The sequence below is a fragment of the Azolla caroliniana genome, unplaced genomic scaffold, assembly GCF_043228905.1.
Source record: "Azolla caroliniana isolate FFs.n. ecotype wild unplaced genomic scaffold, voAzoCaro1.0.p SCAF_6, whole genome shotgun sequence".
NCBI classification, from domain to species: Eukaryota; Viridiplantae; Streptophyta; class Polypodiopsida; order Salviniales; family Salviniaceae; genus Azolla; species Azolla caroliniana.
In genome coordinates, this window is record NW_028230441.1 from 19,843,135 (window position 1) to 19,866,467 (window position 23,333).

Here is a 23,333-nt window from a genome sequence, read left to right on the forward strand (position 1 = left end):
AAATAAATAAATTCAAGGAAAATATTTCCTCTTGGAATTTGGAAGAATAATATCTGTTATTGGGTTAATATTATTACAAAATACCCTTTGGTGTAGTATCACGTAATTACAGCTGATACCCTTCGTATTTTTGTTCTAAATTCTAATACGTGACTCCCCCCCCATTCACACCTTAACATCTGAGTTTGAGCCTCGTCCATTGACTTTTTTCCTATTCCCGATGCTCCACTTCAAACCCTTGTTGTTCTGATCCACCCAAATTCTTTTACTAGTCCATCAAAACTAGTATTGCTCTCCTCTTTAAGGGCAAAAGTTTGGGAATTATATTCATGTAAAATCTCATTGCCCAACAGGTCATAACTAATATGTATGGGTTTAATGATGCTAGTGATTGTTTTGAATTGATGGTATGATCTTTTCTTACATGACCCATTGCTTCTTATTCAGAATAATTATGGCTCCTAAAAGAAAAAACCAACGAACCATCAGTGCGATGTTTGCATGGAAACCACCCAACGATACCAATGACATAAATCTAAACAATGATTTAAATGAGGATATGGATATGTTTGGGACTGATTTAGAGAGTTTAACTCGAGAGAGTTGTTCCTCTAATATAACTAAAGAAAAGCCTAAGAGAAAATTCCGTGAAGCATGGAGAGATAAATTCCCATGGATAAGATGCATTGTGCAAGGAGACAAAACATTAATGAAATGTGCATGGTGTGAGAAATACGCTAGTCCTGGGCCTTGGGGTCTTGGTTCTGGATGCATTACTTTGCAACTTGATGCAATTTTGACCCATGTCAACTCAAGTGGTCATAAATTATGTGCATCAAAGTGGATATGTGATGTTGAAGGGAAAGCAATGTCCATCCCAAAGCATGTATCACAATTAGATGATATTAACAAAAATAAGGTCATAACAACAATGAAACTCATGTACTTTATTGCAAAAAAAGATTTGTCTATCGCTACATACCAAGAATTATGTGATTTGGCTGTGCTACTAGAGGTGCCTAATATGCCTAAGCAACATGATTATATATCTTATACTAGTAGATATGGGGGATATGAATTTTTGGTTGCCTTCGGGAAATATCTTCTAGAAATTCAAAGCTCAAACCTAATAAATTCCCCATACTACTCTTTGATGCTAGATGAAAGTACTGACAATGGATTAGAGTTGCATCTCATTATGTATGTTACATATTTGCAATGTGGTGGTTGTGGGCCTAAGCAAACTGAATATATGGGTTTGCTGAAAATTCCCATTGGTAAAGGTAGAACTATATATGAACATGTTAAGCATCTATTAGGCGATCGATGCCTCAACATGAACAAGTTGATCGGATTGGCAACTGATGGTGCATCATCAATGATTGGTAGTGAAATTGGAACAGTAACATTAATGAAAAATGATATCCCAAATTTGGTTGGTGTACATTGTATTGCTCATAGAGAAGCATTGGTTATTTCAGATGTATCTAAAGATATCCCTGAGCTCATTCTTGTAGAAAAAATTGCAAATAAGGTATATGCATGGGCTAACAATAGTACCAAAAGGACACATGAAATTTTAGAGCTCTTGGAACAAATGCAATTGGATGCTCATAGACCATTACAAATTCATAATATTCGTTGGTTGTCACGTGGTCAAGTCATGGAAAGACTAGTGAGTATAATGCTTGCAATACTTACTATTTGGAAGAAAGAGAACTTAAACGAGTGGTATAATAAAGCTTGTATCTATAGTGTGCAATTTTGCTTTTGTATGATGGCTGATGTGTTGCATTTGATGAATATCTTGAGCTTGAAACTTCAAAAAGAGAATTTGGATGTAACTTCAATTGGTGCAGAAATTGATATTACAATTTCTAATTTGCGGAGGTCTTTCTTGAGAAATGACACATTTGCGGATGGAACAATGTATTTATCCAAGTTCTTAAGATGTTCTAAAGTTGGGTTTTTGGAAATAGAGGATAAAGATGGCGTTACATATAGACATGAACTATACTTCAAACAAATTCCTATGGATAAAGCAAGTCAAAATGATCCAAATCCCAATATTGCAAAATCTAAGGGAATGAGGCCATTTATAGATAGATCACTTGAAAGTTGTATTAAACTATCTCAAAATTATGTGCAAAATGTTATTGATGGACTAAATGCAAGATTCCCTGACTTAAGCCTCTTCAATGCAGCAAAATTATTCAGCCCATGCCATTATGCAGATGATGATGTGATTAGGGATAGTAAAGCAAAGACATGGTTGGGAATTTTGATTTCTCACTTACAGCCAAATGTTGATGTCAATGCATGTCCTCAAATTTCACATGATGCAAAGGCTTGTGAAATGGAACTCTATAGGTTTGTTGACACTTTACGTTTAAATTGTGAAGGCTATACTATGCATGAAGCTTGGCGTATGTTTTGCAAAATGAAGGATTGGCAAGATAGTTTCCCTCATTTGATGAAATTATGGCAAGCTACTTTGGTTATTCCTTCTAGCACAGTTTCGTGTGAGAGAGGGTTCTCTAAGCAAAATCTCATCAAAGAGATGAAAAGAAATCGATTGAATATAGAGCATTTAGATGATTTAATGCGAGTCTCATTGAATGGGCCACGCATTGAAGAAATACAATGGGATCGTGTACATGAAATTTGGAAAGATGCAAAGGATAGAAGGATATAATATATTGTTTCGTACAAATATTCGATGTATTTACTTTTTGAAGGGCATTTTTTTTGACAAACCGTCAATTTGACGGGCAAAATTTTTGGAATACCGTTCTCATGACAGGCAATGTTAGCCGTCAAAAGGCAACACTGAGCACAGCTAATTCCACAAGGCAATGGATGTAGGCTACACACACACACACACTCTCTCTCTCTACACACACACACTCTTTCTCTCTCTACACACACACACACACAAACACACACACTCTTTCTCTCTCTCTCTCATGACACATTCTCTTACCTCTACCACTACACGCACACACACACACACGCTCTCTCTCTCTCTCTCATTCTCTCACCGCGTTTCTTTCTTTCGCCAGCACACAAACCAACGAATCCCACTTGCCACGCACACACACACACACACACACACACACACATTCTCTCTCTCCCTCTCTCTCCCTCTCTCTCTCTAGCCACGGCTTGACACGTGCCGAGCCTGGCCACCCTCCACCCCTCCTTCCTCAAGGGCCCAGAGAAGATAATAAAACAAAACACCAAAAAGAAATCCCCAGATACCTCTCTCTCTCTCTTCTCTCTCTCTCTCTCTCTCTCTTTCTCTCGCAGAGTATGAAAACCAGAGCTCTCTCTCTCTACAAAAACAAAAGACTCTCTCTCTCTCTCTCTACAAAAACAAAAATCTCTCTCCCTCTCTACAAAAACAAAAGACTCTCTCTCTCTCTCTCTCTCTCTCTCTCTCTCTACGATGGCTGATTCAGCTCAATATAACACTTGTTCTGATGGGCCTTACAGACCTGATTACCTTCCTCTTCTTCAAATTCCTCCTCCTTCTCCTCCTTCATCTCTGAATCCACCAGAAGAAGCAGCGCCGCCCCTCCATCTCATGCGGCCTTCTTCCACCACCGCCTGTATTGCTCCCCCTCCCCCTTCACCTCCCCATTACCTCTCCTCCTCCTCCTCCTCCTCCTCTTCTGCTCCTCCTCCTCCTCCGCCATTCCATCCATCTCCGCCGCCCTCCTCCCTTTCTTCCATGCAATTCAACCCCCTCTCTTCTTCCTCCTCCTCCCATGGCTCTGATCCTTTCCTCGAATCCCTTAACGACCCCATATCCTGGCCCTTCTGGAGCCAATACTGCCTGCAGACCTTGGACGATCACGACAGGCTGGCCCTCCATTCCATGAACAGTCATGATGGTGACTATCTCGGAGAACTGGTCACACCTCCTCCTCCTCCTCCGCCGCCGCCGCAGATCAAGAGCTGGAATGGCTCAACCAATACTATTGCTGGCCTGCCCCCGCTCCCTCTCCCTCTCCCTCTCCCTCTCCCTGTGCCTGCAAGTAGCTTCTCCAGGTGCCTGCAGGAGGGCATGAACATGGACGACATGGATTACAAGAACCTGCTTTTCGAGCAATTCCTGAGATGCGGAAGCAGTAATTCTGCCGACAGTAGCGCTAATCATTATTCGAAGAAGAACGGGCCGGATCAAGCGGTCCGCACAGGCAGGGCACAGACAGACAGGGACCGATCTAGCGACGGCAGAGCGGGAGGGGCGTCCGTACAGGTCGGCGGCGGCTCTAGGGCGCAGCAGGACGGCGGAGCGGCCGTACGCCTGGGGGGAGGGGGGTCCGTACAGGGATCGGGTGGGGACGGCGCGCAGCCGGACACGCCTGCGAATTCGTCGCTCTCAAATTCGAGCTTATCTAGTGGTGGTGGTGGTGGTGGTGGTGGTAGAGCAGGAGCAGGGTTATTGAGGAATGTTCGGAGAAAGCAGGATGCAGGAGAACAGCAGGAGGAGGATGAAGAAGCAGAAGCAGAAGATGAAGATGATGAAGAAGAAGAAGAAGAAGAGGAGGAGGAGGATGGAGTATGTAATGAAGCTGTGAATGGAGAGGATGGAGGAGGTGTGCAGGCGGCGGAAGCTATGGCGGCGGAAGCTATGGCGGCGGCGGAATCGACACAGAAGAAGAAGACGTAAGGGAACCTCTTCTCCACGTCACAATTTCTGATAATAATAATAATAATTTTAATATTAATATTAATTTTGTTAAACAAAAAAAGAAGACAGATATTTCAAGGCTACTTCATTTCTCATTCCACACTCGATGGATTGTTGTCCGCTTCCCGAAAGATAGATAGATACACACCACGCGTGACCCAACATTTGCATTGCCTCTCGGACACATACCTAATGGCCTAGAAAACATATGGCCCAAGACATTTATTGCATGGTTCATGTTAAGAGTTTTTCGGCAAGTTTGTACCGGTTGTGGTGGCTCTTAAAACATAACAAGTTTCTTTGATTCTTTCCAATCATCTTGATATCCTTACCTTATTGGGCTGCCTCACTTACGAAAAGCTCGTAATGTTTTAGGTTGTGGCGTGACGAGCCCCTTTAATGTCGACTGCACCCACTTGCACCTACATAGAATTGACTTACTACTGGTTCGCGGATCAATAAGCTCGCAATGTTAGGGATAGGGTCGACAAACATCCCCCCTACCCAATCCATCACAAGAGGTCTCCATCCTCTAGAGTCCTAGATTCTTGTTGCATAAGCTCATAATGTTATTCGTCCGGGGCCGATAACAACTCACAACAATGAACGCTATAGGGAAACATGAGAGGAAAATTATCGCTTACGTAAGCTTCATCATATTGTTGTGTGTGTATACAACATCTATCATATGTATTAATCATCTAAAAATGAATAATGTGAATGAAATCAGTTTGCCATAGTCTCCTTTGTATATTAATGTTCGCGTTGCCAATATGTGCAGAAACACCGAGAAGGCACCCAAGGTGAAAGGTCAAAAGCGGCAACGAGAGCCTCGCGTTGCGCTCCTCATCAAGAGCGAAGTGGATCACCTTGAAGATGGCTTCCGTTGGCGCAAATATGGTCAGAAAGCTGTAAAGAACAGCCCGTTCCCAAGGTACTTGCCTACCTTATTAGCATTGTCTAGGAAAGCAATTTCTTGGTGTGAACACTCACATCTTTTCTCGAAATGCTTTTATATGTTTGCAATGTGTATTTTCTTTTGGCTTTTCTCAAGTTCCCTTGTATGTTGTCGATATATACAAGTTGATTTCTTTGGAATTGTAAATGGTTTAGATTTAAAATCTTGTTGTGATGATCAATTTGTTTACCCTATAAATTACCAGGAGTTATTACAAATGCACCAATAGCAAGTGTATGGTGAAGAAACGAGTGGAGCGATCGTTTGAGGATCCGACCATGGTTGTCACCACATACGAGGGTCAACACAATCACCACAGCCCAGCACTATTACGTGCTGGGATTGTGCCGCCTATTGGGACATTGTCTTCTCACGATAATGCCAGTCGCCTAAATCAACTCCAGTATGCAGACATTCTTAATAATGTAATGCCAAACTCATCTCAATTCGCTTTCCCTTCCCAAAATTCCTCACAAGAGAACTATCATTTCCAAAATGATCAACAAAAGCACTACCAAAACCAACCCCAACACATGGCGAACACATCCTTGCCACGTTTAATCCCTCCACCTTCTTTGCAACAAACTCAATTACGACACATTAACCACCCCAAAACGTTAGATCAATTCAACACAGGAGGCTTGCAGTATGGTCCAATTAGCACGACCACAAACACGAGTGAAGGACTCCTTGAAGATTTGATTTCCTTTGGTACTAGTGGTACATTATCCTCCTAATTAACTTTGGAATACCCACATTTTTCCTCCCCCTTCTATTCATTCCCTAGTGAATAACCCAATGCAATATATATACATATATAATGCCTTGTATATAATAATTATAACATAGAATTAATGTGTATATTGAACAATAACTATGCCTAGTTTAATGTTAGTTGAGAACACAGATGGGGCTTCTTATTTTGCATATCAACACGTTGTGAGACAATGTGAGTGTAATATGAGGTGGGTGCTTGGTGGCGTTCATGAGCACCACGAGGCATTACTCAAAGCTAGTTCCAACCAAAAACACAAGTTAACTTACATTACTAATAGCCATGTGCTAGTGTAGCTTAATTTCACATTTGTCAAAACACACATTGTTTCGAATAATTGTCTTGATCTAAGTTAGCAAGTGTATTCTCTCTAAATCCACTAGATTTCTATGTCTCTATTTTTTAAGAGTACTTTGAGGATTTTGAGGTCTCACACTTCTCTATCTTTGAGGTTCAAAGTTTGAAGCATCTAGTTTAATCAATGGTATGTTGTTAGATGGAAATGTTCCAAGCAAAGTTCTCTCATAATGCTATTAAATATTTTGGGGATGTGGCTCTATTTAAATATTGTTCGTTTAATTTGTGCAATACAATAGCTATGGTCGGCCACAAGTTACAACCCTTGCATGCACGGTCTGCAAGTTAGTACCTTGAGAATGGTGATAACCTTGGTCTGCTTCGGTAACTAGGTTCCCTAGAACTGGTACTCATGATGGAGATGCATTCGAAAGAGAATGGAGAGCACGTAATCCTCAACAAGCCTTCCCATGCCATGATCCACATGTTGCCACCTTTAGATATCATGAACTTTGCCAAAACCATACACAAGCAAGTGGCTCTATCAAAACCACACCATAGTTTTCAAATTGATGGCTCATTTCTTAATGCTACGTGTTATAGCAATGTGTTACATTCATGATGAATAGTTAGCTAGATGACTCTTCCAATTATTTAACTAACATTTTCAAATACTTTCAACCCTTTAAATGTGTATGCTCAATTGGTATAAGACAAGAGTCTTTCGACACTCTATCCTTGTTTTCATAACTTTGTAAGTCACGATCATGACATTGGCAAAAGAGCTTCCATACATTCTTTCTTTTCAAGGTTTTGTTCTGGTGTGATTTTGGACAATGGATTTGAGCTCAGATCTATGAGAACAAGTGTAGTTCTTTGCATTACTATGGTTATGGTAGGATTTATCATCATAAAATGTAGTTACATATAAACTAAATTAACTTAAAACAATGAAAACTAACCAACCTCATAAATTGTCGAAAAAGTGCAAAAGGCACGATCACACACATACCCACAGACAATTCAAGTATATATATATATAATAAAAGTCCATGCAAGTCTACTTTGTAAACTATTCTCAAGAATATTTTTTAGTATATGCTCAAGAATATATTAGGCACATACAAAATCGAAAACATGCAAGGATGATATGCCTAAACATCCCTTTCATGAGCAGATAGTTTAAGTGCAAACCTTGATATTGGCACTAGCCATCTCTCTAATATCTTGATTGTCTTGCTAACCATCTCTCTAATATGGACTCTCTAACTCTCTCTCTCTCTCTCTCTCACTAATTTATTGAGATGCTACATCAATGGTATAAAGAAATGCGCGTGTTGTAATACCTTATATTTAGTAACTTATGAAAGCCACACTGCATGGTTTCTATTGGCTTGTTAAGTGTAGACGCAATACATGTAGTGGCAATACCTTAGTTATTTACAAGAATATGATATTGACTTAGGACTCATATCAACATTCATTGTTTGTAACCAATTGGATGTGAGTTGGGCACAATTATCATGGGATATTGGTAGTTGACATATCCATTTTTTGGTTCAAACAAGGTTGAAGTGTCTTGTTACGTGTGTGTCTATTGAGATACATATACTTGGATGACTAATATCTGTAGACTGTCTTAATAACAAGTCACATCCTTGAAGGTGAATATCAATATTTGAGCACCCATAGCCCACGTGCATGTTTGAGTTTTGACTGGTGCTATTGTAAGTTCCATGATAATGTATTGAAGAAGGAATATGTGAAACCATTCATTTATAGCCACATTAGAAATTAAATACATTGATACCCCTATATGCAATCCTTGATACACTTAAGCTCCATAACAAAATGTTTTAAGTATGAAGTGAAATAATTTGTTTATAGTCACATAAGAAATTAAAATGCATGGATACTCTACATGTGATTCTTGACATGCCATGCCGAAAATGTTCATAATACACCTACTAGGTTCACAACCTTATTTCATAAAAAATTCTTAAATCTCAATGGATTGTATTAAGATGCTGAATTAACAAACATCATTATCAAAGTATTGAGCATTAATCAATAACGTATATTTATGTTTTTATTTTCTGATAATATGTGTTAAAAAATGTCTTTACCTTTATGAAATTACTTTTTGCAAGTAAGGGTTGAAAACAAGTATTTCATGCATCTTTTACTAAAATAGGAAGACTTCATAGGGGATTGCGGTCCTTGCAGCATCTGCAAGAGAGAAGGCCATATTCAACTTATATTAGCTCTAGAGTGATACAAGTAGGGAATCAAATTTTGGAATTACAAAAGGTTTCAACTGATTTTACTTATCATAATATACTTTCTGAATGGGCAGAGTGGGGAGAGAAAGTCAATAAACCGTTCTTTGCAATGCATAATCATCATAAGCCGATTGCTAGGATTTCTTGTTTAAAATGTCATGATGGCTCTTATACCACTGATCCTAGTCAGATGCGTCAAAAACCTCGAATTATTATGAAAATTTGCTGAAAGCTAGATCCTTTTCTAGAGATGATTTGTTTAAACGGGATATTGTATGGTCAAGGATTCCAAATAGAGTACCTATGCAACTTTTAGAATGTCTTTTGAAACCATTAAGCCCTCAAGAGACTCTGAAAGCGACAAAGACCCTAGCAAAGGATGTTTATCCTAGATTGGATGGGTTGGGGGTTCAATGGTATATAAAGTATTGGGATCTAATAGGCGAGGGACTGATCAAAGCTTATCAACAAATTTTAGATTCTGGAAATATGTCACAATATTGGAATGCAGGGTTAATATATATGATTCCCAAATCAAGTGGTCAGTTAGAGGAACTTCAAATTTGGAGGCCAATTACTTTGTTGAATGTTATCTATAAGATATTAGCAAAAACGATAGTTAGATGTCTACAACCTTATCTTTCTGAGTTAATTCATGTTTCCCAATTGGTTTTATGCAAGAACGGAGTATTTTTGATAATATTATTCTTTTTTGGGAAATGGTTGCCTTCACTAAACTACATAAGCAAGATTTGGCAGTGTTATTTCTTGATTTTGAGAAAGCTTATGACAAAGTGGATTGGGATTTTATGGAGGGTACTTTGCGTTTTCCAAACAGATGGATTTGAGGAGTTTCAACATTATATCGTAATGCATACAACTCTCTTCTATTTGTAGGGGATGTTGGTAGGCGTTTCTCTATTTCAAGATATGTAAGATAGGGATGTCCACTTGCTCCTTTTCTGATTCTACTAGTTTCTAAAGCATTTTCTGTACATTTAAATTCTCATAATGTAAATATCAAAGGTTTAGCACTACCATTTGTTGGCGTGGATAGTGAGTTTGCTGATGATACAACTCTCTATGTTCAAGCCTCACAAGTTAATTTGTTGTAGGTTCAAAAAGCTGTGGATGACTTCTGACATGCATCGGGTGCATTGATTAATTGGGATAAATCATCATGTTTTTGGGTGGCTGAGGGAGATCCGCCAATTAATGTATTTAGTTCAGGATTTACATGGATACATACAGGCCATTCTATTAGGTATCTAGGATGTAGAGTGGGTTTGGGATTAAATGCAGAAGATATGGTAACGCCCTTGTTGTTAAGATTAAGAAATAAGTTAATATACTGGAATAAGGAAAAGGTGTCCTTAGCAGGACGTGTAGTTGTTGCAAAATTGGTGCTTTTGTCCTCGATTTGGTATATTGCATCTACATGGTTGTTTTCTAGGTCAGCAATGCTTAAAGCTCAACGTCTAGTACGAAATTTTATTTGGGGGAATGCTAGTTCACACACTCCTGTAGCAAAGGTCGTTTGGTCGGTTCTTATACATTCTAAACAGAAAGGAGGTTTAGGTTTGATTGATCCCTTAATGCAAAGTAAGGCATTACTGGCTAAACATGTTGTTAGGAGTTTATTGCCCGAAGAGGAGTTATGGATTCTTCGTTTACATAAGTTTAAGCCATCGGCAGGTGGTCAATGGAGGGATAGTCTTAGATGGTTCTTTAATTCGGATTTTCCTTTACCTAAGTCGACTGTTGGGTCTTTAAGTTTCTTTAATGGAATTAATCATGCATGGGAAAGTATTCGTCAAGCACTTGTTTTCTTGCCACCAAAAACTTATTCTCAATTCATGCATCAACCATTGTTATGGAATCCTTTATTTACTGATGAAGCTGCATGTGTTTTGGGTTTATGGCCTAGGTTATCTTGGGTGGCATTGGATAGTGGCCTTGCCTGTACGGTTGTAGAGTGGCTAAATTTTTTGGAGGCTTTAACGTAGGACCAGAGGAATACGTTGTCTAATTTAAGAGGGGAAAATATTATGTTCTCTCAAGTGTCCACGGTATTTCAGGTAACAATGCCAACTATGCAATTCGATCATTTTCAGAATTGGTATGGTATGTTTTCGTCTCTTAATATACTTATAAGAGCTCGTTTATACCATCAAAATGGCAACCTTTATTTTTATGAAGTTTTGGATAATGGTAGGCTGTTTTTAGTGGAGGTGGAGGCTCCATTATGTTTTCTCCAATTAGTTACCAGTGTGAGTAATTGCTCGATTAGATAAAAAGACTTTATAGATCCTAATCCCTTAATTGCTAAATATTCATCTCATATTTGGGTTTTATAATCTAGGCCAATTGCTGATTTGCATTGGAATCCGTCTGATTATGGTTGGAAGCTGTCCAGATCTGACACTTCGCAAACGAAGGTCTTCCCATTCTTCACATATTCTGTGGCGTTTGGAAGGAATTTTCTTTTAAAGTAGATTGAATCAGTACTTGCGGGGAAAAAATATTGGGTGGAAGGTAGTGTGTCATCCTCGCATATGTTGAAGTTCTGGAAACAATTTTCGTCACTTAAGTGTATGAATAAGGTATTACATTTTCGATGGTTGATGATTCATTATGCCTTGCCAGTAGGAGGTTTATTGAGGGGAATTATGCCTGATAGATCATGTGTTATGTGTGGGTTTGCAGTTGAGTCATTGCATCATGTTTTTTGGGAATGTCTTGCGGCCAAAAGTTTTTGGTTTTGAATTCTTAGGTTATTAGGTCGTAAGTATAGGTCAACAATTTTCATGTGGGGTGCAATATTAGAATTTGGTGAAAATGGCGAGAGGGTTATTGTGGAAATATTTTGAAGCAGATTTACTTATTTTAACTTTTAGAACGATGAATGAAGACGGGGACGGAGGCAGATACAAATTTTCATGACGGTCTAAGGAGTGTGTATATACAAGAAAGTGTTGAAAATGTAGAGGATTTTGATGGAAAATGGCGAGATGGTTGATGTGGATTTTTTTTTGAAGCAAACTTATTTATTTTTAGTTTTTAGAATGACGAGTGAAGATAGTGGCAGAGGCAGAAGCAAGGTTTCATGAGGGTTTGAGGAGAGTGGATTCATTTTGGTTTTTTTGTAGGTACATGACTCGGGCAATGAATGGCAAGATGGTTGTAGTGGAAAATGAAGTTGATTTAATTTTGAAAGGATGAGTGAAGATGGTGGCGGAGGTAGAAGCAAGGTTTCATGAGAGTGGATTCATTCTAGTTTTTGTAGGTACAAGACCCGGACAATGAATGGCAAGATGTTTGTAGTAGAAAATGAAGTTGATTTAATTTTGAAAGGATGAGTGAGGATGCTGTAGAGAGTTGAAGCAGAATTTCACGAGTGGATGAGGACAACTGATTCGTTTTGCTTGTTGTCTATACAAGATTTTGATGCAAAATGGCGAGATAGTTGATGTGGAAGTTTTGTGAAGCAACCTTATTTACTTTCAATTTTCAGAACGATGAGTGAAGATAGTGGCGGAGGTAGAAGCAAGGTTTTATGAGTTCATCGATTGTGGAGTTCATGTTTACGAACCAAGTTTGGTAAGATGCGAGAAATTTCGAGGATTCATTCGAATTCTAGTGTAGAAGCTGAAGCAAGTGCAAAGACACTAAAAATGCAAGGAGATTCTGAAGGGACGTGAGATGCATGTTGAGATTGAAAGAAAGGGGCTGTTTGGATGAAACATTATTCTTGGATGTCGAATATGAATAAGGTTGGCTAGAAAAAAATTTATTTATCTTTATCTAGAAAGATTGGCTACGGTCAGTTAACATGGCTACACAATATTCATTGTAATGTTGGATTATCTTGTATCTTGCCTTTGGCCACTTTAATTTTAATACTAATGGAGGATAGTTTTTAATGTAAAAAAAAAAAAAAAAACAAGTGCAAGACATGCAAGTTTATTATGAACATGGTCATATATAGAGAGAGCATTCTTATCTTATAAGGTTGTGCCATTGTGTTTTAAGCAATTAAGGGTAATGCACAATTAAAGAATGAGATGATAACACTTTTGGCAACCATGATGAGATGGTAAACTCGGTACATGAACTTGATGCATGTAGATTCATCATTGAGAATTAGGAGGATGGCTTGAAAGATCACAACTAAGGAGGCAATAAGAAGCACATGATATAGATAAATGGGAAAACATTGCATTCCTAGAAGACAATGCAATTGGGGATAAACCGACAAGTCACTAACTTAGTCAAAGTGGTATATGAACATAACCTCGTACACATGTCTCGTATTTCAGTTGATCCTTGGATTTTGGTAAAGGAGTTGAAGACCCGATTGTGTAATGAACTAGGAAGAATTTTTGGAGAGTGCTCCAACTCTTCTTAAAATCACTAACGAGAATTTAGGGTTTGAAATATTGTGAATATGGAGCCGGCCCCAGTTGGCTAACAAGTAGAAATGAATAAAAATAAAAAATAGAAATAGCAAAGACAGAGACACAGAGTTTTAATGTGGAAACCCTAAATGGGAAAAACCACGTGAGCCCATAGTCTCCAAACAGAATCACTATATGAGGGTGTGTACAAGACTCGAAGCCACAACCTTGGTCTGATCTTCATCTCAATAGACGGATATACAGAGAGAGAGAGAGAGAGAGCAGGAAGTAGAAGAACACTCTAATAATAATGAATCATCTCTCTCTCTCTCTCTCTCTCTCTCTCTCTCTCTCTCTGTTTCCCTAGCTTTATACGTACATACATACATACATACATACATACATACATACATACATACATACATACATACATACATATATATATATATATATATATGTATTTACAAATATAGCCATGCATCGGCTTCAACCGACTTGCCTCCAATTAGATTGATCAAATTGGCTCCTAGCTTAGTCGACTTCTGGCCGGATAAACTCTCCTCCCTTCAGGAGGGACCTATTTTCCACAACAAACTCCCCTTCACTCATGTATAGGAAAGTTGACCAAGCTAACCTTCAACCCGCACGCTTTCAGCTTGTCTATAGTCAATGCCTTCGTCAACATGTCCGATCCATTATCATCCGTATGGATAATTTCAAGAGCGAATTCCTTTTCCTCCACTCTCTCTCGTAGCCAATGATATCTTCTTTGGATATGTTTGGTTTGAGAGTGGTAGGAAACATTCCTTGCGAGGTGGATGTCACTTTCGTTGTAGCGGTGTAGTAGAAATTGATCCTGCTTCATTCCCAACTCACTCATGAAATCTCTCATCCATATTACTTCCGTGCCGGCTTCTACAACAACCATGTACTCAGCAGCGTCTATGGTGAATAGAGCCACAACCTTTTGCGGCCTCGATCTCCAAGAGACGGCTCCCCATGCATAAGTCATCACATACCCCGATGTGGATCGACTGGTATCAACATCAACAAACATGTTAGAGTTTGTAAACCCTTCGAGCACAGGTTTACCCGAGCTGTATCTAAGGCATACACTCGAGGTGCCTTTCAGGTATCAGAGCACCCACTTCACTACATCCCAATGCTCCTTTCCAAGATTTCTCATGTAACGGTTGACCATTCTGATAACATACGCAATGTCTGGCCTGGTACATACCATATAACATACATCAGGCTTTCGACGACTAAGGCATATGGAATCTTCCTCATCTTAGCTTTATCTCTTTCAGACTTTAGACACCGGCTTGACATTTTGCATATTGAATCTCTGAGCACCTTTGTCATGTATTTCTCTTTTGATAACCATAACATGTTCTTTGTCCGGTCCTGGACTATGTGCATTCCCAGGATTTGCTTTGTTGGACCTATATCTTTCATTGCAAAGGACTTACTCAAAGCCCTCTTCAGACTCACAATTTCCTTCAAGTCCTACCCGACAATAAGCATATTATCAACATACAACAGGAAGATCAACAAATCTCCTCCACCATACTTCTTCACAAAGACACAGTGGTCAACTTGTGTTTTGTGGAATTTATGTTCCATCATGAAGGATTCAAGCTTCTTGTACCATTGGCGGGGAGCTTGTTTTAACCCATATAAGCTCTTCCTTAGCCGGCATACAAGATTTTATTTTCCCTTCCCCTAAAATCGTTTAGGTTGTTGCATGTAGATCTCTTCCTCCAGATCTCCACATAGGAATGCAGTCTTGACATCCAACTGCTCTTTCTTAGCCGACATACAAGGTTTTCTTTTCCCTTCTCCTCAAATACTTTGGGTTGCTGCATGTAGATCTCTTCCTCCAAATCTCCTTTGCCGGGGAGCTTTTTTCAGCCCATATAAGCTCTTCTATAGCCGGCATACAATGTTTTCTTTTCCCTTCTCCTCATGACCAATCCTTTAGGTTGCTGCATGTAGATCTCTTCCTCCAGATCTCCATGCAGGAATGCAATCTTGACATCCAACTGCTCTATCTCCAAGTTCATTTTGGTCGCAATGCTCAGAGCATTCCTAATGGATGTCATCTTGACTACCGGGGCAAATATTTTGTCGAAATCCATATCCTTATTTTGTTGGAAACCCTTCACCACAATTCGGGCATTGTACCTGGGTGGATTTCTGCTTTCACCCGGTTTCAACTTTTATACCCACTTATTTCGAAGTGCCTTCTTTCCTTTTGGCAACTCAATCAATTCATATGTGTGGTTATCATGCAAGGATCCCATTTCATCTTGCATGGCATTGTACCACTCTTTGATGTGGGTATCTATCATGGCTTCCTCGAAGCTTTGCGGTCCCCCTTCTTCAGTCAGCAACACACTATCTTTGTCTACAAATCGACGAGGGGATCTCCTTTATCTTAGGGGGTACCTTCTTCCGTCAGTAGCCAATTCTAGTTTGACTGCATTAGTCGGCTCTTCATCTGAATCTAATTTGGCTTCATTGGTTGGCTGCCTTCTACTGGTCAGTTCTTCATGTGCATCACCCGATTGCATTTTGCCGGCCAGCTCCCAATGCTTTGGTGTCGGTTGAGCTGAACGGCGTAGCCGAGTGGAAGAATGGGTCAATTGTGGGAGTAACAAGGGCAATGCTAGAGGAGAAGAGCATGCCCAAATTCTACTGGGTCGAAGCGGTTCGAACCGCGGTCTACATCCAAAACCGTATCGGGGAAAAGGTGTCAGCACACTGTCGCGGTATTCTGCGGGTACGTGTAGGATCTTAGGTGGGACCGCGGGGGTCTTGGACTAGGGAGACGGATGGTGGAGTCCGTAAGCTTTGTAGGCTTTGGGCCGGAATTGGCTTCGGGATCCAACGAATGTAGGGTTTACAAGGAATATGGACCCGACTAAAATATGTTACAAGTTAGATAGATATACACTAACATGAATATATATTACAAGAATATGTAGGGTTTAAAAAGACGGTTCACCGCGAATATGGACCCGACTCAAATATGTTACAAGGAAGATAGATATACACTAACATGAATATATATTACAAGAGTTTTACAACAAGACGGTTACATGCCCGAATCCGGTGGCTATTACAAACAATCGGCTAATACATCAGGATAAGAATGGGGACTGGTGAAGGCGAGTCAAGTAGGCCGCCGGGACCGCGATGTCCATCATTGGTCACCCCCTGAAGACGATGGAGTGTTCCCGTGCCACTTCGCCCTCCCTTCTCAAACCGGACGCTATGCGAAACGCTCTCCCTCTAGGAGAGGAAACCGAACCTCCAAGTGCCGCCACGGGAATGCCGAAGAACCGCTATTGTAGAAACCCCAAACCAAAACACTAACTCGACCAAGAAGAAGGTAAACCCAAAACCCCAAGCTTATAAAACCTAGATCACATGAAGAAACCCGAAACCCTCAATCCCCCATAATCTCTCACAAGATGAAGAACGAGACGAAGTACTAAACCTCCACTCAAGAAGAAGGAATCATACCCATAAGACAAAGAAGATGAAGACCAAAAGGAAACCCTAAAACGAAATAGAGTGAAAGACCAAAGTGGAAACCCTAAGAATAAGATGAAGAGGAAGAACACTACCAAACCCTAGACCTAAGTGGTATACCCTCCTAACTCAAAATGGGCAACCCCTCTACAAGGGACCATCCCTTCCTTTTATAGAACAAGGAGGGAGGAACGTTACAATGTGGGATCAATACCCCCCCCCCCCCCCCTTATTCTATACACCGTTTCCTACTATGCATGTGCACATGTTGCACACCACCGACTTGACCTATTCCACCCTGGTTTCACACTATAGCCGGAAATCTTCACGACAACACGAGCTGTATTTCAGGCGGAAGCCGAACTTACGACACCTGAGGGTATTCGACAACATTGCGTATGTGCATGTGCCGGATGAGAAGTGAAGGAAGTTGGACCCGAAGTCGGAGAAGTGCATATTGGTCGGCTAATCACATGAACAAAAGGGGTATAAGTGTTATAACCCCTGGATTCCGACCACTCGACAACTCCAATCATGGTACTCTTTAACGACTCTGACTCCGACCCCCGACAACTCCAACCACCCGTTCACGGAGGATGAGGCCAGTGAACTCGACATGATTCGGGAAGAAGAGGAAGAAAAAGACTTCGGTACTCTGGAAGAGAGTATGATCTCATTCCGGTTGAGTGGGCCGAATGAGAGACTGAGTTGGATCGACCAATCAGATGAAGAGTTGGCGAGTGGTGAGGACTCGGTCATGCACTCCTCGTGTAAAGAACCGAAGAGACGATACACGTGAAAGAAAAAGGGGAACAAGAAGATATATACAAGGTGAAGTATAATGTGGACGGTTTAGTTAACTGGTACATGGCCCGACTAGTGGCCAAGGGCTATGCATGGACCCACGGAATCGACTACGATGAGACCTTCGCACCGGTAGCGAAGATGATGACGGTTCGTGTGGTGCTGGTTGTCGCAGCGGCAAGGGGGTGGCATCTCCACCAAATGGATGTGAAGAACGCATTTCGTCAAATGATGTTGAAGAACAAGTGTATATGATCCAGCCCCCCGGATTTCAGTCGGAGATGAACATGTCGGCAATGTGCCAACTAAAGAAGTCGCTTTACGACCTAAAGCAAGCCCCACGTGCCTGGAATTCTAAGATCACGCACTGGTTGTCTAAGACGGGGTTTGTGGCCTCCAAGTCTGACTCACCACTGTTCATTCAGAAGGGTCCGAAAGGTCCAGTATGCATCCTGCTATGTCGACGACTTGGTCGTCATTGGACCCGACCTCGCTGAAATCGGCCAAGTGAAGTCCCAATTGTCGGGAGCATTTGAGATGAAGGACCTAGGGACCTTCACTACTTCCTCGGGATCGAAGTGATCCATACCCCTGATGACATATTGTTGTCTCAACGACACACTGTGTTGAATATGTTGTTCAAGTTTGGCATGACTGATTACCGACCGGTCTCAACACCCCTTGACCGGAATTTGAAGCTACGTCTTGACTCCGGAAACGGCTTGCAACGAGAAACAATTCTGACAAATTTTTGGAACCCTCATATACCTGACTATCACCCGCCTCGACATTAGCTATCCAGTCAGAGTGATCAACCAATTTATGAGAAGCCGACCATCGAGCACCTTTAGTGCGCGCATCGACTATTACGATATGTGAGCGGCACTAAGGATTGGGGACTATTGTACCGACACGGTGTAACCAAATGGTTAGTCAGTAATACTGATGTCGACTAAGCCGGTGATGCATCGGATCATCTGTCAACATCCGGATTCATGTTTTCTCTCGAGAGCATGGATGTTGCATGGAGCCAAGAAGCAACCAACAGTGGCTCTATCAAGCACTGAGGCTGAGTACTAAGGAGCCAAGAAGCAATATGACTTCGGTGGCAACTGTAAGACCTTTAGATCAAAGTATTGACTCTGATCCCGATCTACTGCGACAATATCAATAGCATGCAACTGGCCAAGTACCCCGTGTTCCATGCTCGCACAAAGCACATCGTAGTGCATTATCACTTCGTGCACGAGAATATCCTGAGTGGTGAAGTCGAATTCCAATATGTTTGAACCGATCGGCAAGTTGTCGAGATCTACACCAAGCCACTCGGATCAGACAAGTTGTAGCACTTTTCGGAAATGCTTTCAACGTGCCGCACTTGAGGAGGAGAACCGGAACAGGAACCGGTAGAACAGGTAAAAGCACAACCGAAGAAAAGGAGAACGAAACCGAAACAAGGGGAGACAAGGAGAAAAAGGGAGTTGAGTCGACCGAAGAAGTCGGCACATCCAATGAAGTCGAAACAAGTGGAGGAGCCGACCAGAAGATGAAGGCTAAGACCTGAACATGGTCTCATGTTGTGAAGGGCCTTAAGGTTGAAGATGAATTGGAGACAACCAATTCGGACAAGAGCTAGAACGAATCGGAGGCAATCTATTCAGTTGAACAGTTCGATTCAGAGGAGCTGAATCACTTAAAGGCCAAAGGGAAGAGAAGGCAGTGAAAATCGACGCCGACACGGAGGAGCCGACAGGTTAAGAAGCGCCGAAGTCACAACAGCGAAGGAGTTGAGATGGGTATGATGAGCAGACAAGCCGATCGAGAAGGTTGAGGTGCGCGGAACCAGATGGGTCGTGGAAAGCGGGACCGAACAGGTCGAGGTATGTGAGCAAGGCGTGAAGACGCCAAGAGAAGCCAGAGGCAAGGACCTGCAACGACAAACACCACGATCCGACCTCAAGTTCAACTTGAGGGGGAGTGTTGAGCAAAAAAGTTCAACATGATCCGGATTGGTTGAATAAACCAGAGCCGGATTGTAATCCGGAAAGAAGAACCGTATTAGTGTCCGGATCGGTATTCGTGACGAAGAGCTAGAGCGACATCTGGAACTGTTGAGAATCAAACTCAACTTCCCATAGAGACAGTGTTCATACTAACTAGTGGACATCATACTAGGCTAGAATTGTAATTAGTAGAAAGGGCACTTGCCCTAGATCAATTGGTATTTAAACCAACCTTTTGTAACTTAGTTATTGTTGGATGTAATATACAGTTTCTTGGTTTAGAGCTCTCTCTCTCTCTCTCTCTCTCTCTCTCTCTCTCTCTTGTCTCACGTGCACATACACACACAGAGTCCTTCCTTTGCACAGAATTACTCTCTATTCTTTACAAGAACCAAGAGCCGGATCAGTATGTAACTAGTAGGCCGTTAGAGGCCTACGGTCCTAGCCTATTAGATAGGCTTATTTTTGGGAGTTTGTGTCATGGCTCAATATGAGCATTGAAGTACTTGTCAGTACTTCTGTTGGTCCTTTTAAGGACTCGTATAAAAGTGCTCACAGAGCACATTGTATGTACTGAGTGTTTACAAGTTATTTTTTAATAGAGTTTTTTTGTGTTATGCTCTCTTGGTTTCTCTTGCGTACTCTCTGTGTATTTCCAAGCTTTCCATTAAACCTTCATATATTCTCTGCTATTATCCAACTGAGCTGGTTGTGTCTATACGCTTCCACACGCTATTCTTCACACTGAGAAATATGCATTTTGTTGCATGGGATGCCAACTTGGTCCTCTTCTCCCTAGGGATGAATGCATAGGCTTTGCATCTGAATATGTGGATCCTATCGTAGGTCGGTTGTTTGCATGACCATAATGCATGTGGCACTTCCAACTGCATTTCCCTCGACAGTGATAGATTTATCAAATAGATTGTCGTCTGCAATGCCTCAACCCAAAATTCTAGGTTTAGTTCGGAGTGTTAGAGCATTGCTGTCACCCTCTCATGGATCGTTCGGTTGATCCATTCTGCTACTCCATTTTGCATGGGTGTGTATGTGTTGAGAACCGAACTCAACTTCCCATAGAGATATTGTTCACACTAGCTAGTGGACATCATACTAGGCTAGTTTTGTAATTAGTAGAAAGGGCACTTGCCCTAGACTAGTTGGTATTTAAACCAACTCCTTGTAACTTAGTTATTGTTGAATGCAATTTATCTTTTTGCTAATATAGCTTCTTGGTCTAAGCTCTCTCTCTCCCTCTCTTTGTTTGCCTTACGTGCACTCACACACACAGAGCTCGCTTCCGTTGCATAGCACCACCTACATCTCTCACTCTTTACATGGTATCAGAGCGTGTGGTTTTCTGATCGAGATTATTCAAATGATTTGCGCTGCACATCGACGATCAACAGAATCGGTTCAAGTAACAGAGAAGAAATCGACACCGTGAACACTCATATGGGAAGCGTCGTTCCTATAGAGAAGCTCGATAGAAAAAACTTCGCATCTTGGGAATACAAGATGCATCAATACCTTGTCAGACAAGGTTATTGGAGCTATATAGAGGGATCTCACGAAACACAACCCAACCCAACACACATCAACTACCTGCCTGGGAGCAGGCCGCAAGCCGTGTGCTAGATTCGATTACCTTGCATCATGTGTCCATGATCACATGCTCGGCTATATTCGAGAGGCGAAAACATCGAAAGAAGCTTGGGGCAATCTCAAGAAGATTTTTGTGGCCAATACGGTTGCACGAAAGCTCCAACTCCGACAGGAGTTGAATAACATGCAACAGAGGGAATGACAATCATCAGTTATACCTTGAAGATCAAGGAGTTGTGTGATGCCCTCGGGTCAATAAATGTCATCGTCGATGATGAAGAAATGGTGAAAATATGCTTCGGCAGATTGGCATCTCGATTCGGCATGATCAAATCTGCCATTCTCGCAAGGCAGAACCCACCTTCCTTTTTCGACCTTCAATCTATACTACTCGTGGAGGAAAATCACGCTCGACAAAGGAGCGACACACCAAATGGTCAGATGCTCTACTCCCAGTCGGGTGATAGAAGAGTATTCGATTGAGGAAATAGAGGTAAATTCGGCCGAGGGCGACCAGAGTCAATCGACCCGAGAACGCAACTCCCACCAATGGCAAGACGATAGGAACAATCCTAGGGAGTGTTGTTCGGTCGACAATTACTACTTGCCAACACAGTATAAGACGAACGTTCGTCCCGAACGTTCTATCAAGAAGTTGTGGTTAGCCGAATAGATACTAATTATCTGTAAACTTATCGGTGATAAAAGACATAGAGATCGTGACTTATGTAATATAGTTTAGACAGAAAGAAATAGATGGCAAAAAGTAATCCGTACACAGAGATTTCCTAATCAAACTTTATATTACTAAATACAATGATAAATTTTAACAACGCCTTTGGTTTCCTTTTATAGGCAACCCGAAGGTCTTTTCTCATCAAGAAATCCTACTGCCTATAATTATCAAGAATTACAAAACTTCGTAACTAACTATGTCCTATTCGGCTATTTGCTGAGTCATCGATCCGAACTGTCGATCCAACTCCGAACATCCTTCCGACTCCGACGTATCTATACTTGTCCGGGTAAGAGGGAGTTCGGCAAAAGGGGGAGGCATCCTGCCGGACTGAGCCATCACATCAACTTGATCGAATGCGGATATTGTGGGAAACTCAGCCACTACGAAGTGGAGTGCTGAAAGAAGCAATGAGAGTCGGCGTCGATTAGTCGACAACTCACGAACTATGCCACGAATTCCGACTATGAAGACCATGGCGGGATGTTCGTAATGAGGCATAAAGAACATTCGATGTTAGCACAGGGCCTGACAAGCACCTCCTCCTTAGATGATGTATGGTTTGTAGACTCAGGAGCATCCAATCACATGACATCTCATGAAGATTGGTTCCGAGAGTTGAGAAAGCCCAATTGATCCGTCTATGTAGAAAATGAAGACGACACAACTCATTCGACTCGGCATATCGGAAATGTCCCATTCGGGAACGAGGACAAACAAACTTACCTAAAGAACGTACTGCATGTCCCAACCATCACAAAAAATTTGGTCTCAGTAGGCCAAATTGTCGAACAAGGCATGCAAGTATGATTCAATAATGAAGGGTGCTTTATTGAGAAAGAAGGCCGATTAGTCGCTCACGATTGAAGAGAAGGCCAAATGTTCATCCTCGAATCGAACAAGATGAAGTCGGCCATGTTCATGAAAGGCCTCAAACTCGAACTGGCTTGAAACTATGGCACAAGCAAATTGGTGACATCAATCTCCAAAAGCTTAAAGGAATGGAGTCGTAATTGGACTCCCGACATTTACCGAAAAGGAGATAGTTGGTGCATGTGAAGCCTGCCAATTCGGCAAACAACACCGACAACCATTCCCGAAAGAGAGGAATGTGGGCAAAGGGATCCTGGATGTAGTACATTAAGATGTGTGGGAACCATCCCAAATGACAACATTCGGTGGTTGCCGATATTATGTCACGTTCATCGATGACTTCTCGAGGCATGTTCTGATCTAT

General features: G+C 41.4%; 2 protein-coding genes across 2 annotated transcripts; both read left to right on the forward strand.

Moving 5' to 3' along the window:
- Positions 1–454: 454 nt before the first annotated feature.
- On the forward strand, positions 455–2,695 carry LOC147863250 (uncharacterized). Its single transcript, XM_087321793.1, has one exon. The coding sequence runs from the start codon at positions 455–457 to the stop codon at positions 2,693–2,695; it is 2,241 nt and encodes a 746-aa protein (XP_087177919.1).
- Positions 2,696–3,431: 736 nt separating this feature from the next.
- On the forward strand, positions 3,432–6,787 carry LOC147863251 (uncharacterized). Its single transcript, XM_087321102.1, has 3 exons — positions 3,432–4,674; positions 5,481–5,633; positions 5,863–6,787. The coding sequence occupies exons 1-3, from the start codon at positions 3,449–3,451 to the stop codon at positions 6,392–6,394; spliced, it is 1,911 nt and encodes a 636-aa protein (XP_087177228.1). The 5' UTR covers positions 3,432–3,448; the 3' UTR covers positions 6,395–6,787.
- The last annotated feature ends 16,546 nt before the right edge of the window (positions 6,788–23,333 follow it).